The sequence below is a fragment of the Nycticebus coucang genome, chromosome 18 (assembly GCF_027406575.1).
Source record: "Nycticebus coucang isolate mNycCou1 chromosome 18, mNycCou1.pri, whole genome shotgun sequence".
Taxonomy (NCBI): domain Eukaryota; kingdom Metazoa; phylum Chordata; class Mammalia; order Primates; family Lorisidae; genus Nycticebus; species Nycticebus coucang.
Window position 1 is genome coordinate 79,716,297 of NC_069797.1, and position 16,884 is coordinate 79,733,180.

Sequence of the window (16,884 nt, forward strand, 5' to 3'; positions counted from 1 at the left end):
GTAAAGAAGAGCTCCCAAGACCCAGTGTGTGATGAAGGGACCTTCACCAATGTGTCCAAGCCCTCCCAAGTAGAGAAGGGACCCTTGGGCAGAAGCTGTCTGTCCTGAGAGCCTGTGACCCAAGAAATTTACAGGGGCAGATGAGGGAGTCAGAGTTCCTTGGCCCCACAGCCCCCAACTTGCTAGTCCATACATGCCTGTCCATACAGCTCAGCTGAGGGCACCAGGGTGGAAGGAGGAAGAGCCCCAGCCAGGGGCTAAGACACAGCCCCCACTTGGCCCAAGTACAGAGCCTGGGCACTGAGCAGATGGGGGTACAGGGAGGGACAGACAAACGTAAAGTTCAACATGGGGACCCCTGCCTGGGCCTAAGCAGCATTTCCCCTGGGCAGGACGGAAGAAAATGGAGTTTCCTGATGGGGTGCAAGAAGGACAGAGGGGTTCTTTTGGGTGGCCAGGAGGGGACAACCCACCTAACAGATGAGAAGGGCCAGCGTTTTTTTTTGAGACAGAGTCTCACTGTCGCCCTGGGTAGAGTGCGGTGGCCTCACAGCTCATAGCAACCTCTAACTCTTGGGCTCAAGCAATTCTCTTGCCTCAGCCTCCCAAGTAGCTGGGACTACAGCCGCTTGCCACAATGTCCAGCTATTTTTTTGTAATTTTTGGCCGGGGTTGGGTTTGAACCCACCACATCTGGCATATGGGGCTGGTGCCTTACTCTTTTGAGCCACAGGCCTGGCTATTTTTTGGTTGCAGTTGTCACTGTTGCTTAACCTGCCATCCCCAGTGTATGTGGTTGGCACCCTACCCACTGAACTATGGGAGCCGAGCCTGGGCCAGAGTTTTTTAAACCTTCCAGGAGCCATCAGTTGGGATTTGCCCACTCACTTGACAGAGCAGGAGACTGATGTCCAGGTGGTTCCCACACTTCTTTTCTACAGCGCACTTGAGCATATCTAAGGAATGACTGTTCAGAGATGGCCCTGGCAGTGATTTCTGAACTTCCCAGAGCATCAGCTCTGTCTTAGTTCTGTCTCCCAGTGATAACCGTGAGAGGCCACTAAGAAGACAACTGGGTGGCCAGGACACCAACTGCCATCAGACCACATGGGACCAGGCATCACATCCGCACCCTTGTGTACACACACCCTGCACAGCCAAACCCCCGTGTACATCTACACCCCTGCACACTGACACACCCTGCATAGCCACATCCCTGTGTACAAACACACTCTGCACACCCACACCCCCGTGTACACACGCATCCTGCACACCCATCCCCAATGTGCACACACAACCTGCACACCCATACCCCCATGTACACCCACACCCTGCACACCCATCTCCATGTACACACACAGCCTGCACACCCACACCCCCGTGTACACCCACACCCCTGCACACTGACACACCCTGCAGAGCCATACTCCTGTGTACACACACATCCTGCATACCCACACCCTGCGTACACATGCACCCTGCACACCCACACCCCCATGTACACACACACCCTGCACACCCATCCCCATGTACACACACAACCTGCACAGCCACACTCCCGTGTACACACATACCCTGCACACTCACACCCCTGCACACTGACATATCCTGCACACCCACCTCTGTGTATACACGCACACTGCACACCCACCCCCTGTACACACACACTCTGCACACTGACTCACCCTGCACACCCACCCCTATGTACACACACAACCTGCACACCCTGAGTACACAGTACACACACCCTACACACCCACACCCCCATGTACACACATACCCGTGTACACACATACCTTGCATACTGACACCCCTGTATACCCACACACCCCTGCACACCCATTCCTCATACCCCTGCACACCCACATCCCCTACATACCCAATCCTCACACCCCTGCACATTTACACACCCCTGCATACCCACACCCATAACCCCTTGACTAACACATGCTGTAGGCAGCAGTGCATGTGGGTCAGGCTTGGCTGGGCCTGGGGTCTGGCCTTTCTAGTCCTTTTCTGCCTCTGCTCACTGTGCTGCTGCTCACTGGAAAGGCTGGGCAGCTGCCACGTTAAAATGTTTATTTTTCTGGGAGCCTGGACAGATCTGAATGAAAAGGCCCTGGGGTCCTGGGCCAGGCTCTGCCCAGGCAGGGAGGCATCTGCCCTAATATGTCAGAGTTGTATCTCCCCTCCGTTCTGGCTGGTGTCTCCACACACCCTACAGGGTGGGGTGAGGGTGTGGCCGCAGGTGTGGAGTGACAGGCTGTGACAGTTGTGTCATCAGATCTCCTGGACAGGGAGTCCTAAGGCGTCTGGGGACCCCAGGGCAGCGGGGCCATGGCTCAGCTGGAATGTGCTCCCTGTGTCCTGGCCCTGTTCCTGCCCATGGGGTGGCAGCTGGTGCTGAGTGGCATAGCTAGGCTTGGGCAGGACAGAGTGACCCAGTTGGGATCCAGAAAGCAGGGTGTTCCCTGGGTTCCGAAATCTGGCCCTAGTGGTAGCCGGGGCCTGTCCTGCTACCCTCCCAGGGAGATCAACTACAGTGACCCTCAATAAAACTTGGATTTCCAAGACAGGCTCTGGAGACAGAAGAGGAACCTTGTCACCTCCTCCTTGGAGATGGGACACTAGGGCCAGGGATGGGGTGGACAGATTGTAGCTCCTTCTCATGACTCCCCCACCCCGAAAATGCTCTTAGGAAAGGTGGAGCCATGTCCCAAAGTACTCCAGCTGTGTGTACGTTGAACTCCAGCATATTCCAGACCTGGCCCTCCACTGCAGCTTAGGTGAAAGGACACGTCTGCGGGAGCAGTGGGCTGGGGCAGGTGGGCCTGGAGTGGGCCTATGCAGCTGCTCCCTCACTAGGGATGGCGACAGCTGCCCACACCCCCAATAATTCCCTTCAGAAAGGGCAGCCACTGAGCTGAGCTGCAGCCTTGCCTGTGGCTTCTCATGATCCCCAGAATTGCCCCCATGGCTCACTGCACTGACATCCTGCGTGATGTTCCCAGGGGGTGCTCAGGGAAGGTCACCTTAACAAACCTGATGGGTGCCCAGGGAGCTGCACCAGATGGAGCAGGGCACCTGAGACCTGGGGTCCTAGTGCAGGGCCTGGAATCTCTCCCAGTGCGGGAATCCCAGAGGCAAGGGGCACGGCACCCTGCCAGGATTCCAGAATTCTCTGTGATGGCTCCCTGTCCCCTCCAAGCCCTATTCAGGGTGAGGCCTTATTGTGACCTGTCCAGGTGGCCTCTGCTTGCTGACCCCTTCCTTCCCTTTTCTCTTTTAAGAAGTTTGTTTCCAGGGCGGCGCCTGTGGCTCAGTGAGTAGGGCGTAAGCCCCATATGCTGAGGGTGGCGGGTTCAAACTCAGCCCCGGCCAAACTGCAACAAAAAAATAGCCGGGCATTGTGGCGGGCGCCTGTAGTCCCAGCTGCTCGGGAGGCTGAGGCAAGAGAATCGCGTAAGCCCAAGAGTTAGAGGTTGCTGTGAGCCGTGTGATGTCATGGCACTCTACCTGAGAGCAGTACAGTGAGACTGTGTCTCTACAAAAAAAAAAAAAAAAGAAGAAGTTTGTTTCCTATGTAGGCCCCACATGCCCAGTAGCCACCACTCTGTTTCCCACTTTGGTCTTCCAGCCCCACCTTCAGTCAAAACCCAGAGCCCTGACCTCTCTGCTGGGTGGATGGGTGCTGGGATGCCTGAGCTGGTGGGCCTGTCCCCACCATGCCCCTAGGAGGGCAGAAAGCGACTCCACCCCAGCTCTGGGTGGACAACCAGGATAGTCCCTGCGTCCATTCTCGGGGGGCCCATGCCTGAGAAGGGTGTCAGGTCTGGGACAAACCCCAGATGCTCCCGGTTTCTGTAAGGGGTGTGTGTGGGTCCTCGCAGGTCTCAGCAGGCAGATCTGGCTCTGGCAGGGGCGCCCTGCTCAGCCTCTGGGAGGCAGGAGGGGGCAGTGAGACCCTGGGCACCCCAGCTCTGTCCATCTCCCCTTGTTGGAGGTCTGAGCTCTTTGGTCAGGGGCAGGCTGAGGGTGTGGGGGGGGTCCTGCCCACCAGGAATCTGTAGTCCCATAAAGAGGGGAGTGGGCCAGCACCTAAGCCCCAGGCAACATGGAAGATGGCCTGGTGGCCCACCCCCAGCAGAGCTGGCAGGCTGGTAAATAATCTGAGGCTGAAGAGGGCTATGCCTCTGACTTCTAGAGACAGGGAACACTTTGTGAGGGAGATTTCTTTTGGCAGCTCTTGGAGTGTTACCCACTGACTCTGTTACCCTCCATCTAGTGTAGCCCCCAGCCTCTTGGGAAGATAGGGGCACCACTTGAAGCTGGGCTGAACTGCCAGGATCTCATGGAAACCCCATCTCCAAGAGGGTTCAGTCACCTGTCCTAGTTGGGGCAGGGGCCAACTAAGTGGAGTTCTCACCCACTAAGTCCCAGGACCCCTCAACACTTGTTGGAGACAGGGGTATTTTTCCCATGTGCATGCTTAGCATTTGGGGGTGTGAGAACCAAGCCTGTTTTGGGGGGTTAGTGGGAGGGTGGGCTTTTCACATCCAAAAGAAAGAGCAGAAGGTCTTACTGGACTTGGCACCTCCAGTGATCTCTGGGGGCCCAGGCCAGCACTGCATGCTGCTTTATCAAGCCAAGGGGGTGGTCCACCTCACAGCCCTCTGGAGGGGGTTCCTCCACTGATTTTCATTCTGTACCCCAAAACCTGGACATGTTGGGATCTTTGTGCTAAAGCCCATGGTTACCAACACCTTGGCCTTCTTGAACCCCAGGAGACCTGGGTTCATTTAGAAGCCAGTTAGCTGGGGCTGGGTGCAGTGGCTCATGCCTGTAATCCCAGCACTCTGGAAGGCTGAGGCAGGTGGATTGGCCTGAGCTCACAGGATTGAGACCAGCCTGAGATGAGCAAGTCCCTGTCTCTAAAAATAGCTGGGCATTGTGTCAGGCACCTGTAGTTCCAGCTACTTGGGAGACTGAGGCAAGAGAACTGCTTGAGCCCAAGGGTTTGAGGTTGCTGTGAGCTGATACTATGCACTCTACCAAGGGTGACAAAGTGAGACTCTGTCTAAAAAAAAAAAAGAAAAGAAAAAAGAAAGAAAGGAAAGAAAGAAGAAAAAGAAACCAGTTAGCTGGAAGTGTTCCTGTGGCCCTGAGTGGCAACCCACTCTACGTCTCGGTGTACTTGTCCAGGCTGCAGGCCCTGGTGCCTCCTCACACCTTAGCACCCAAAGTGCCCAGATGTCCCAGATGAAGAAAAAAAAAAATAGGGCACAGGGGTGGGGTGGGGGGCTGGGGTGTGGGTGATGTTGAGCCACCCCGGGAAATGGAAGTTCAGAGAGGGAGAGGCCTTGCTTCAAATCACCCTGGCTTCGCTGGTCTCGAGGACACCCCGCCCCGGCATTGGGGAGGCCAAGAGCCTCAGTTCACCGGGTGAGGTGCCGGTGAGCGCCCACCTCTCAAAGGGCGAGGCACCAGGTGTTGTGGGGCGATGGGTCACCGTCCGTGGGGGGTGGGGGCACACAGGAACCGGCCTTGCTCCAATCTGAGCCTGGGTGGAGGGAAGCTGCGATCTTAGCAAGGGAAATGAGCGCCGGAGGGGGGGCTCCCAGGCAAATGACTGAGGAAGTGAGGCCGCGATCCCCGTCCGCGGGCCAGGGGTGGAGGGGTGGGGAGGCGGGGACGGGCTGGCGAGGAGCCTCGTCTCTTGGCCAGGGGCGACCGAGAGTCCCCGAGGCTGTCGGAGTAGCAGGCCGCCGGCCGCGCCGTCGGGGAGCAGGGCCCCGGCGGGCTCTGGCAGCCGTGCGGGGTCCGGGCGGGGCGCGCAGGGGCGGTGCCGGGAGGCGGTGACGTGCGCGGGGGACGTGCCGCGCGAGCAACCGGAGCACTTAAAGTCGCCCCCGGCGCGGCGCGGGCAGCCGAGGCGGGCGCAGCGGCCGAGCAGAGGCAGGTAGGCGCGGCCCGGATGCTCGCGCGTGGCCCGGGGCCCGGCACGGGGAGGCCTCCGGGTCCTAGCTCTTGCACCCCACCCCTTCCCCTCCTGGCCCTTAGAGCCGTGAGTGCCCTGGGCTTGCACGAACGAGCCTTTCACCCCTTGCAGCCTCCACAGAAGGGCTTTAGAGAGCCAGCCGCGCCCCCTCTACCCCCGCACCCTCGCTCCCTGGCAGCTTAGCCTCGTCTCCCCGGCGGGACCCGGGCGCCCATCCGTCGGGCAGCTCTTAGGGACTGGGCTTTGGCCGGAAGGTGGCCGCGCCGGGCGGCCGGTCTGGTCCTGGGTATAAATAGCTCGGTCCGACGCCCAGTGGCGGCCAGAGAGGCTGCGTTATATTTGGTGGGGCTATGTCCTCACCAGCGCCAGCCCTAAGCCGTCCTGTCGTCTCCCCAAGGAAGCCAGGAGCACGTGCGCTTTGGCCCCGACTCTGGTGAAGGGTACCCTGGGGCTGTTCTCTCCTACCTCTTCTCCTTTCTGGCCACCGCCCTCAACACTGACCAACCCACACCCTCGGGCGATGGCTTACCCAGAGATGGAGGAACCCCTCTGGAACCAGCAGGATTCCTTGGCTTTGCTTTAACAGCCTCACCGCTGGTTCCCCAGTTTGTGGGTAAAACAGGCAGAAACTCAGAGAGGCTCCCACTTCCAGACCCAAGTCTCAGGTTCCTTGTCTGGAAAGCAGGTTGATGAGGTGCCTACTTGGATGCTGGGCCAAACAAGCTCTGGCATGTCCACTGGGGATGCCTGGAATCTTGCTGAAGGACAGTGGTCGGGGGACTGGTGTCCTCTCTGTCCCAGAGGCGCTTAGCTGCATGTCCAGGGCACTTGGCTCACAGGATCACTCTCTGGGTGAGGCCAGTCAGACCTGCTGGTGGGTTGTGGGACAGCAACAGCAGTGGGGCCTCCTCCATGCCTTCCCAGCAGAGGGGCTTGCCCAAAGCTGAAAGTAGGGACAGGTGTTTTGTGTGAGTGATGGGGGTGTCCGGTTCACCAGCTTCATCCCACAGGCTCAAGAAGTACCTGGAGCCTGGCGGGTGCTGGGACGGCTGGGCAGTCCCTGAGACTGTGAGGAGCCTCAGGGTGGGCAAGGACTGGGGTCTGCCTGGAGGGCACTGGGGGCTGACCCCAGAGGGGCTGAGGGCACTGCTTGGCAGGTGTGTCTTCCCACTCAGGTCTCCGAGGTGTGGACAGAGGCTAGGGTGGGCCCGTGGCAGCCTGTTCCCAGGGCAGTCTGGGCAACAACCCCGTGTGACCTTGGACAGGGCCTGCCACCCAGAGAGCTATCTGACCCTCACTCACTGGAGCATGGACACCTCAATTTGGAGGGACAGCACTGAGAGGGCAGGGCACTGGTCAAGGAGTGTGTATGCATGGAGAGGGCTACAGGGTTCCACTCTCTGGCCTGCAGTGACCTGTGTGGCAGGCTCAGCTGGCTTCATGGCAGGACCTGAAGTGATCTGGCCAGGTGGGAGGGAAAAGCCAGTGCCACCCTGAGGGTGAGAAGCCTGGTGTGAGCAACACCCAGGACATCAAGGGGCACCTTCTGGGTGGTGGCAAGGGACCCTGGTGGGGTAGGGGGGAGCAGGTGGGAGCGGACAGGGCCTGGTTCCAGAGAGCAGACTATACCACCTCAGTCCCCTCTGTGAATTGGGCTGAATCAGGCCACATGTACCAACCCGCCTGGTCTCTGTCCCTGACCCCGGGTCCAGATCCCCCGTTCCACCACTGGGGAGCCGCAGGTCGGACGAGGGGTCCCTTGCAGTGTGCGGGGCAGGGAGGGGCGGGGTCGGCTCACTAGGTGGCCACGCGCGCACCGCAAATACGGCAGCCGGTGGTGGGCGCCTACTATGGGCAATACGGCGGCGGCTCCTCCCTTGGCGTGGTCACGTCCCCCACGTCCCACGGCCCGCCGGGAGGGGCGTCCTCTCCTCCCCTACCCCCGCCCGGCCGGCCCCTCGCAGGTGGGACCCGCCCACGGCCGGCGCCCGCCCCCCCATCCCTAGTCTGGGAATCAAGAACTAGCGGAACCGGCGCCCATGACCCTGCCCAGCTCCGCCTTCCTTTCCTGAGGGTGTCCCCTTTTCCGGGCCCCGCCTTCCTATCCTTCCTTCCCCACCGCACCTGTCCATTGAGTTAGAAAGTGGCACTGCCAGTGGGGGTAGGAGGGGCGCTGTGGGACCCCAGAGCCTGCCTCAGACCAGGTGCTGCGTGGTAGCTACAGGCTGAGGTGTCAGGGCACTGACCCCAACCTTGGGGGGAGGAGGGTCCCACCAGCCCTAGAACATCCCCAGGGCCACCAGCTGGGTGGCAGCCAAGGGTTGAAGCCTGCTTGGGGCACATACAGCCTTCCCCTTGTTACAGGCCCCGCCATCTTGGCTGTGGCTCTGGGCTCTGAGCTCCAGCACCCAGCAGTGAGGCCAGTGTTTGTGCCCCACTGGCCCATATAGATGATTTGAGCTGACACAGGGGAGCCTTTGGAGGCACCAGGCGTGGGCTGGGGTTGCATGGGCCAGAGAGGGTCCAGGGCTGAGCTAGGTTTAGCTAGCCAGGATCAGGCTTGGGCAGACCTCTGCCCTGGGTTCCTCCTCTGCCAGTCTAGACCCCTTCACAGAAAAGGCCCCTGCGCTTCCCATTTCTGGTTACCTGATTGCACAATAGGGGCAGTGGGGGAAGGGTAACAGGACCACACAGGCCCCTCCTCCCAGGATGCGCCCTCTGCCACCCTGTGGCCAGGCACTAGCCACAGCTGGGCTGTTCCTTTGGTCCTTAGGTGACTCCCAGGAGTCCAGGAAGGAAAATAACTGCCCCTCTTCTTGCCCTGCCTCCTGCTTGGGCCACAAAGGCTGGGCCAAGGCCTGTCCTTCCAAGGACTGGAGGTTGGTTAGGTAACAGGTCACAGCTTTGGGGCTTGGGCCACTGTATAGAACCCAGGGACGATGCCTGTCCTCCGAGGGTGACAGTCCAGCACAGAGACCTCAGCAGCTCCACCCAGACAGGTGAGGGGTCTAGGGGTCTAGGGGTCCTGGGGCCATGGGGGAGTTTGCAGTGGCTGTGCAGGCTCAGGACAGGAGTGGTGCTGGAGAGTGCAGGAGCCTTATCTGGCAGGAGCCCAGGCCTGGAAGCCTGGACCCCAACAGACCCCTGCACCCCAGACTTGAGGGAACTGCTGGTGGCAGTGTCTGGTTTGGGAGGGACACTGGGCCCTTAGATGTGAGGCCTCCCGGAAGGGTCATTCCAAGGACCCACCATAGGCCTTCCCTGCTCAGCTTCTGGCAGCAGGGGTTATGGGGCCTCTGAGGACTTTGGGGGACCAGCTCCCCAGAAAGCAGGTTCTTTTGGGTTTGGTTCGACACCCCCCTAGGAGGGTAAATGTCGGGGAGGCCAGCCTGCTGGTGTATGCCTGCCAGTCAGCCAACGTTTGGTGGACCATGGTGGTGCCTCCTCCCTTCAGGGTCTAGTCAGGGCAGGCCCAGGGTTTTCCTTGGACCAGCCAGCCTGTGCCTCAGTCTGTCTTGAAGCTGGGGTTATACTGAAAAGTAGGGACAGTGATCTGCCATTTTGCACACCTTCCCTACCCTCCACAGCTGTGCTACATGGGAATCTCTGGCCCTAAGCCACTGGGCAGACCACTGGTTGAGGTTAGCTCCACCAGGCCATTCCATTGCGGCTGGTACCTCAGGCTTGGTGGGAACAGATGACAGTGCTGGTCTGAGTCTGGGCCTCTTGTCCAAATGCTCACCTCCTCGACGAGGAAGACTGCCCTGTTCACAGGAGTTTTGCTGGGTCACACAGGTCCCAGAACAGGCTATCCCTCTTGGCCTGAGTCCTGGCACCGCCCCAGTCCTCTGCCGAACTCCTCAACGCTGGGTTCAAGAGGCGCCGTGCTCCTGCCTCCCCAGATACCCTCTTCTCTTTCTCCTGAGGACCCTGGAAGCCTCCAGAGAAAGCCCAGCCTGGTGGGCAAGGGCAGATGGATGGGGACTTCAGGAAGTCCCATTTCCCCTGCAACCCAGTGCAGCCAGGAGAGCCTCAGGGCACTTGGACCTCCCCAGCTTATTCAAGGGAGGACCTGGGGCATATAAAGTTTAGCTGTTCCTTACTGTTGACTCTGGACAAACTCCTCTCCTTGGCCTGTCAGTAAACACCTGTAAACCCTCAGCCCTAAAACAAGTTGGGGCCCCAGGACAACCCATTCTCCCCCACGACCACCCACCACTGTGACTTCTGGGCCTGAGGCACCCCTGCTTCCTGACAGCTCTGTGGCATCACAGGGCACTCCTCAAGTGTGTGTTTCACAGCATTTCGGTTACCCACTATGTATATCTCAGGTACTCTGACCTTAACTCTTAATGGTGGTGAGATACAAACTGCTGCTCTGTGCCCCGCTTAGCATGTCCTGGGTGGGTGGGTGGGGTCTTCTCATCCTAGGCTCTGAAGGTGGACCTCTGCCCTGCCTTGGGGGTGGGGTGGGGTAGTGGTCTGTGTCTGTCCTGTCATCACCCTGACAGCAAAGGTCAGTCCCTGGGGGAGCAGTCAGCAAGCAGTGCCAACAGCTAACACCAGGAAGCCTCAGAAAACAGTCCTCAGGTCACTCTCAATCAGGGATCCTAGGGGGTGCAGTGTGTGGCAGGGGTGGCCGGGCAGGCTGGGTGTGGGAGGGGCTGCGGTGGCAGTGTCAGGAGCCTTCCACACTGAACTGTGCTCAGACCCTCCTGGCATAGAAGCTCGTCCTCAGGGTTACACATACACCTTGGATACAAAGACTGCACCCATGGAGGCTCTGCCAGGCCAAGGGTCTCTGGACACATTTGTAGGAGGATGCCAGGAGAAGGGGTAGGGGTGGAGCCAGCACAGGTTACAAAACTGTGGACTAGTGCTCCCCGTGCAGCCCAAGGCAGCTGGGGGCAGGCGTGCTCAGTGTAGTGGGGTGTTCATGCTACGGAATTGGTGGACATTACATATCAAGTTTTTTCTTTCCAAAAAGCTGATTCACCAGTGGTGGGGAGGCCACACAGGCTGGACTGAACCGCCCCAGGTCTCAGGACATCAGCCGAGCACAACTGGCCTTGGTGAGGCAGGGCATGAGGCTGCCAGGCTGATGTCGGATTGGGGGACTTGGGTTGGGGCAGGGCAGCTGAGAGTCTGGCTGCACCCCAGTTTACTCTGGCTCAGGTGAGCTAAGCTCCTGGAGCTCACAGAAAGGGACACCTTCTCTGGGCTGATGTGGAGCTTGGAGAGACCCCTTCTTGCATCCTGGGGCTGGGCAGGACTGTCACTATCACCCATGGATGACTGAAGCAGAGGTGGGGCTGTGAGGCTCTGCCCCATCAGTGAGCGCAGGTGGGGAAGGGGCCTCTGAGGGCCACAGGGGACAAGTGGCTGGCTCTAGCCCCTCATCCCATTCCTGGACAACCTTTCCTTCCTGTGCCTCAGGCTCTTGGCTGGGGAGCCCTGTTCCCCCTGGGGGCATGAGCCCAAGGCTAGCTGGGGTCCACCTAGGTTTAGGTTTAGAGTCTGGAGATTACGACCCCAGGACGGAGTGCAGGCTGCTGCCAGAGTCAGCTGCAGCACAGCCAGGCCGACGTCCCTGCCAGGGGCTGCCCTCCCCTGAGGTAATCTGAACCCAAGCTAAGCCCAAAAAAGCCACTGCTGCCCTTTAGAGCCAGCTATGTGGGCACAGGAGGTTGGGGTGGGGGGGCTGGACAGGGCCCCAGCTACTGGCCCCCAACCCTCCCACCCTGTACCAGGCACGAGGTAAGGGGGCCAGGGTTGGGGGTTCTAAACTGACCCCCAGATGCAGGGCTGTAGCTGGTGAGTGTGGACAGTCAGCCCCTTCTCTCTCTCCCAGGTGAGGCGAGCCTGGCCATGGGAGGAGCCGTGGTTGACGAAGGTCCCACGGGTGTCAAGGCCCCGGATGGGGGTTGGGGCTGGGCTGTCCTCTTCGGCTGTTTCATCATCACAGGCTTCTCCTACGCCTTCCCTAAGGCCGTCAGTGTCTTCTTCAAGGAACTCATGCACGAGTTTGACATTGGCTACAGGCACACGGCCTGGATCTCCTCCATCCTGCTAGCCATGCTCTACGGGACAGGTGAGGGCCAGCCGCTACCTGGCGTCCATGTGCAAGGCCAGCCAGGCCACAGGGACTGGAGGCCTGGCTCTGGAGGGAGGGATCCTGCGGTTAAGCCGCTGTCTGCCTATGAAACTGGGCATGGGCAAAGTCTGTCTTGGCCCCCCATCCAAATGGGCTGGTCATATTTATAGACAGTCCCAGAGGATGAGGCTCCCTGAGCTATTATTGAAAGACAGCTAATTCACAAGGGCCCGCAGGCCAACCCACTGGCTCCTATAGGGGCAGGCCTCCTGCCGTAGGAATCCTACTCGGCATGTGGCCTGTGGGCTCTGGTGGACTTGCCCAGCTTGAGGTGGTGGCGTCACAGCCCAGAACCCAGCCTGGCTGTAGGCCTGCTGGCCCTGGCCCTGCCCCTGCCCCTCAGCTGCTGCTCCCCCCAGGCCCACTCTGCAGCGTGTGTGTGAACCGCTTTGGCTGCCGGCCCGTCATGCTGGTGGGCGGCCTCTTAGCATCCCTGGGCATGGTGGCCGCGTCCTTCTGCAGGAGCATCGTTCAGGTCTACCTTAGCACCGGGGTTGTCACTGGTAAGTACAGCTGGCCACAGGACTGAGGGTGCTGGGAGGGGGGAGGAGGGCCTCTGGAGGGCAGCTGGGGGAGTCCCCTGGGAGGCACTGGCCTGCTCCTCACCTCCCATCTCCTTAGTGCGTCAATGGCAGGGGCTCTGCACACTCTGGGTCTGTGCCTGGGAGAAGCTGGGAATGTGGCCTCACCCATGGCCCCCTCTCCTCTAGGCTTGGGTTTGGCCCTCAACTTCCAGCCCTCGCTCATCATGCTCAACCGTTACTTTAACAAGCGGCGCCCCATGGCCAATGGGCTGGCAGCAGCAGGCAGCCCTGTGTTCCTGTGTGCGCTGTCCCCACTGGGCCAGGTGCTTCAGGACCACTACGGCTGGCGGGGAGGCTTCCTCATTCTGGGCGGCCTGCTGCTCAATTGCTGTGTGTGCGCTGCGCTCATGAGGCCCCTCAGGACATCCCAGCCAGGCGGGGGGCCGGGGCCCCGAAGGCCCTCACGGCACCTGCTGGACCTGAGCGTCTTCCGGGATCGTGGCTTCGTCCTCTATGCAGTGGCCACTTCCATCATGGTGCTGGGCCTCTTCGTGCCACCTGTATTTGTGGTGAGCTATGCCAAAGACCTGAAAGTCCCAGACACGCAGGCTGCGTTCCTGCTCACCATCCTTGGCTTCATTGACATCTTTGCGAGGCCCACCGCTGGCTTCCTCACCGGGCTTGCGAAGGTTCGGCCCTATTCTATCTACCTCTTCAGCTTTGCCATGTTCTTCAATGGCTTCACCGACCTCACAGGCTCCACGGCCAGTGACTACAGCGGCCTAGTTGTCTTCTGCATCTTCTTCGGCATCTCCTATGGCATGGTGGGGGCCCTGCAATTTGAGGTGCTCATGGCCATTGTGGGCACCCACAAGTTCTCCAGCGCCATTGGCCTGGTGCTGCTGCTGGAGGCAGTGGCAGTGCTCATCGGCCCCCCCTCAGGAGGTGAGTGCAGTGCCAATGACCCTTCCTGACAAGACACCTGCTTGGGAGGAGGGGGATGCACAGCCCACAGGTGTCACTGTGGTGGGGGGCCTAGTCTAGCAGAGCTCACAGGCACACGCACACCGGGCAGACACAGCCAAGTAGCATAGCCAGGAAGCCTTTTTTGTCATTTGTGGGGGGCTTTTCTTTTTGAAGGTTGACAGAATTGAGTGGAATTTAAAATAGTTTTGACTGGGCGGCGCCTGTGGCTCAGTCAGTAAGGCGCCGGCCCCATATGCCGAGGGTGGTGGGTTCAAACCCCGCCCCGGCCAAACTGCAACCAAAAAATAGCCGGGCGTTGTGGCGGGCGCCTGTAGTCCCAGCTGCTCGGGAGGCTGAGGCAAGAGAATTGCTTAAGCCCATGAGTTGGAGGTTGCCGTGAGCTGTGTGAGGCCACGACACTCTACCGAGGACCACAAAGTGAGACTCTGTCTCTACAAAAAAAAAAAAAAAAAAAAATAGTTTTGACTGCAGCAAGCAGGTCTGGTGACTGTGCTGCCTTGGAAGTTGATTCACTTCCCAGGTGTGGGTTTGCCCAGGTGGCCCTGCAACCTCTGGCTCCTCCCTCCCCAGAAAGGTCCTGGAATGAAGGGAGCCCAGGTTGCACTACCTGACATGCCATCTCAGGCTCTGGGATGTCCACACACAGGGCTGCACTGTCTCTACTGCCCACCTCAAATAAGTCTGCTTCTTTGGGGATGAGGAATGAAGAGTAGTGAGGACACCCCTCCCCAGGCTGGGACACATGCTATGTGGGGAAAACCACTTTCTGTCCCCATTGGTTTGGAGACAGATGGGGGGCCTATGTGGAGGCTCTACAATGACCAGAGACCAACTAGAGAAACACAGAGGCCTCAGCAGGAGCCCAGGGCCAGGGTGGCGGCTGCACGTGCCAGCCCAGTGGGTGACCGGGTCCCCTTGCAGGTGAGCTCCTGGACGCCACACACACCTACAAGTATGTGTTCATCCTGGCGGGGGCCGAGGTGCTCACTTCCTCCCTGGTGTTGCTGCTGGGCAACCGCTTCTGCATCAGGAAGAGGCCCAGGGAGCCTCGACCGGAGGTGGCTGCAGAGGAGGAGGAGCTCCAGAAGCCCCGGGCTGACAGAGATGCGGAGGTGGACTCTCGCGAAGTGGAGCACTTCCTGAAAGCAGAGCCCGAGAAGAACGGGGAGGTTGTGCACACCCCGGAAACAAGCGTGTGAGGGCCTGGCTGGGCTGGCAGGTATAGGGAACAGGTACAGAGACTGGCAACGCTCGTATTTATTTCACAAACAGGACTAGCTTAAGCGGGGCCCTCGCTTGGCTCCGGGTGCCTGGTCGGCGGGTTGTCACTTGAGCAGTGTTTTGAAGGGGAGGTGGTGGGCGGGAATCATGTCATTCCAAAGCCGATCTGCGGTGAAGTCAAGCCGAGGTTATGAGCCGTCTGCACCGGGGCCTGGCCTGCTGACCCACAGCCCTGAGCCCACCGCTGTGCTCAAGGACCTAAAACCCACGCTTCAGAGACAACATGACTTTAATCAGAGGGCGTGCTGGGTACAGGGTGGTAGGTGGGCACTTCTGCAGGGGCCCTCCCTCATGCCTGTGTGGCCCACTGTCCTGCACTCCTGGACTCTGCAGTGGTGTCCTGTGCCCGCCCCCTCAGTGTCCAGTGCACAAAGCTCCTACTAAACCGGGAAGGTGGAAAATAAACCTGTGTGGAAGGAGGCTCAGGGGACCCCTTCCCTAGAAGTGTGTGAAGTTGTGTTCTCTGTGGTCTGTTCACCCTGAATGTCACTTCTATTAAGAAATGACCTGGTGACTGTCACAAAGTGGATCCGGTCCTCTTCAGCCTTCTCAGTCCTGTCTGTTCCAGAACATTTCCCTGCCACCCTGGGGGTTGTTCAGCAGGCATAGAGCACGTGCCAGAGGGGCACACAGTGCTGCGCCTGGGTTGGTCTCTGAAACCCACAGGCAGCCCCGAACTGTGTGCCTCTTGAGCTGGGACAGCGCAGGTGGCTTCTGCTACGGGCGTGTTTTAAGAAAGAGGATTTTACTGCCTTCTGTTTATTCACCCCTCTGGTTGGCCAGCAGCAAGCTACAGGGTGGGTTGGGCTCCCCATGTTTCTCTGTCAAGCCCCTGGCTCAGTGTGGCTCGCCCTGGGCACCTCACACCCACCTGCCCTGGTGGCTGGGAGCCCGATCAGAGGCCGCTGGGGCTCTCAGTAGGTGGTGCGTCGTGGGCGCTGGGGACGGCAGCGGGTGCCCTGACGGGCAGTGTGCAACCGGAGAGACGCCACATCCCTGCTCCTCTGTAATGAAAAGCAAGCGAGAGCACACGTCTCAGGTCCGGTACCCTACCTGCCCCAGCCTCACTTGCCCAGTGCTTCGTTAAGAGCCAGGCTCAGGCAGTGCTGGTGGCCTCTGCTGTAGGGAGCTGCTTGCCAGGCCTTGGGCTGGTGGACAGTGTTGGCAGCTCTGAGCAATCACAGGCTGAGTGTCACTGGAGAGCCCACCTTGTGTCTGACCTTACCCACTGTGAGGACTACAGGGACTCTAAGCTTTGATATGGGCTAAGCCCTAAATGCAGCTAATGGGCCCATGGTCCTTGACAGCTTTCTCCATGATCCAGAGGAACAGGGCAGGGGTGAGGTGGTGTGGGACTCAGTGGGACACACGCTACCCACACACTTCCCCAGCTGCCCTTGACCCTTTGGGGGCTGCTCAGATCTGTTCCTTCTCTCCTAGCCCACTGGGACCATAATAAGCTGGCTTTGTTTGTCATTGTAGGCTATACTGTTGGCCCTTCATGCTTGAGTCCTCATGGGGGCAGGCACACTATAAGGCAGCAGGAAAGTGGCAGCCTCCAGAAGTCAAGGTTTGGGGACACTGATAGGACTTAAATGGTCGATTTTAGGATCACACTCTGCAGGATGGGCATGAGCTCTGCTGCCCCTCCCTCAGTAGGGCCTTCACAGAAGATGCCACAGGGCAACGCCACAGTGTAACGCCACAGTGTAGTCATGGCAAGTGCACTGTGGGGAGGAGGGAGCAGATACCTGCTCCATCTACTTTTCTGGTTCCAGACGTACAAAAAGGACTTTCTGTCCTTAAGAAACCGCCTGATTGTGTGATAGGGAGGGAGAGAGGGACCGTGGCTGTGAGCAGAGGAGCTACCCCCTACTCCCTTAACAAATTCTGGTGACAAAGGAGGCTCCTATCCACCACTCTGTTTAGACGCACCCTCC

The 16,884-nt window shown here is 59.4% G+C and overlaps 2 protein-coding genes across 4 annotated transcripts in view; one reads left to right on the plus strand and one right to left on the minus strand.

Moving 5' to 3' along the window:
- The first annotated feature begins 5,853 nt into the window (after window positions 1-5,853).
- Window positions 5,854-15,393, plus strand: SLC16A3 (solute carrier family 16 member 3). 3 transcript variants are annotated; one of them, XM_053568268.1, is made up of 6 exons: window positions 5,905-5,959; window positions 10,986-11,070; window positions 11,850-12,089; window positions 12,512-12,655; window positions 12,863-13,621; window positions 14,585-15,393. In XM_053568268.1, exons 3-6 carry the CDS (start codon window positions 11,867-11,869, stop codon window positions 14,860-14,862), a joined length of 1,404 nt encoding a protein of 467 aa, XP_053424243.1. In that variant the 5' UTR covers window positions 5,905-5,959; window positions 10,986-11,070; window positions 11,850-11,866; the 3' UTR covers window positions 14,863-15,393. The 3 variants fall into 3 exon arrangements, with proteins under 3 accessions (XP_053424242.1, XP_053424243.1, XP_053424241.1); XM_053568267.1 differs by lacking the exon at window positions 10,986-11,070 and having other exon boundaries at window positions 5,854-5,959; XM_053568266.1 differs by lacking the exon at window positions 5,905-5,959 and having other exon boundaries at window positions 10,445-11,070.
- CSNK1D (casein kinase 1 delta) overlaps window positions 14,909-16,884 on the minus strand; it is a 38,830-nt gene continuing 36,854 nt past the window's right edge. The window contains exons 9-10 of the mRNA XM_053568269.1: window positions 15,816-15,948; window positions 14,909-15,050 (exon numbers count right to left, since the gene is read on the minus strand). Coding sequence (XP_053424244.1) covers window positions 15,859-15,948 — 90 coding nt within the window. The 3' untranslated portion in view covers window positions 14,909-15,050; window positions 15,816-15,858. The remainder of the gene's footprint in view (window positions 15,051-15,815; window positions 15,949-16,884) is intronic.

Excerpts from the sequence above, each read along its gene's own strand:
- SLC16A3 (XM_053568266.1), top strand. The coding sequence starts at position 10,935 with ATGCTACGGAATTGGTGGACATTACATATCAAGTTTTTTCTTTCCAAA. Across the intron at positions 12,090-12,511 it reads AGCCATGCTCTACGGGACAG|GCCCACTCTGCAGCGTGTGT; the intron begins GTGAGGGCCAGC and ends TGCTCCCCCCAG. Across the intron at positions 12,656-12,862 it reads TAGCACCGGGGTTGTCACTG|GCTTGGGTTTGGCCCTCAAC; the intron begins GTAAGTACAGCT and ends CCTCTCCTCTAG.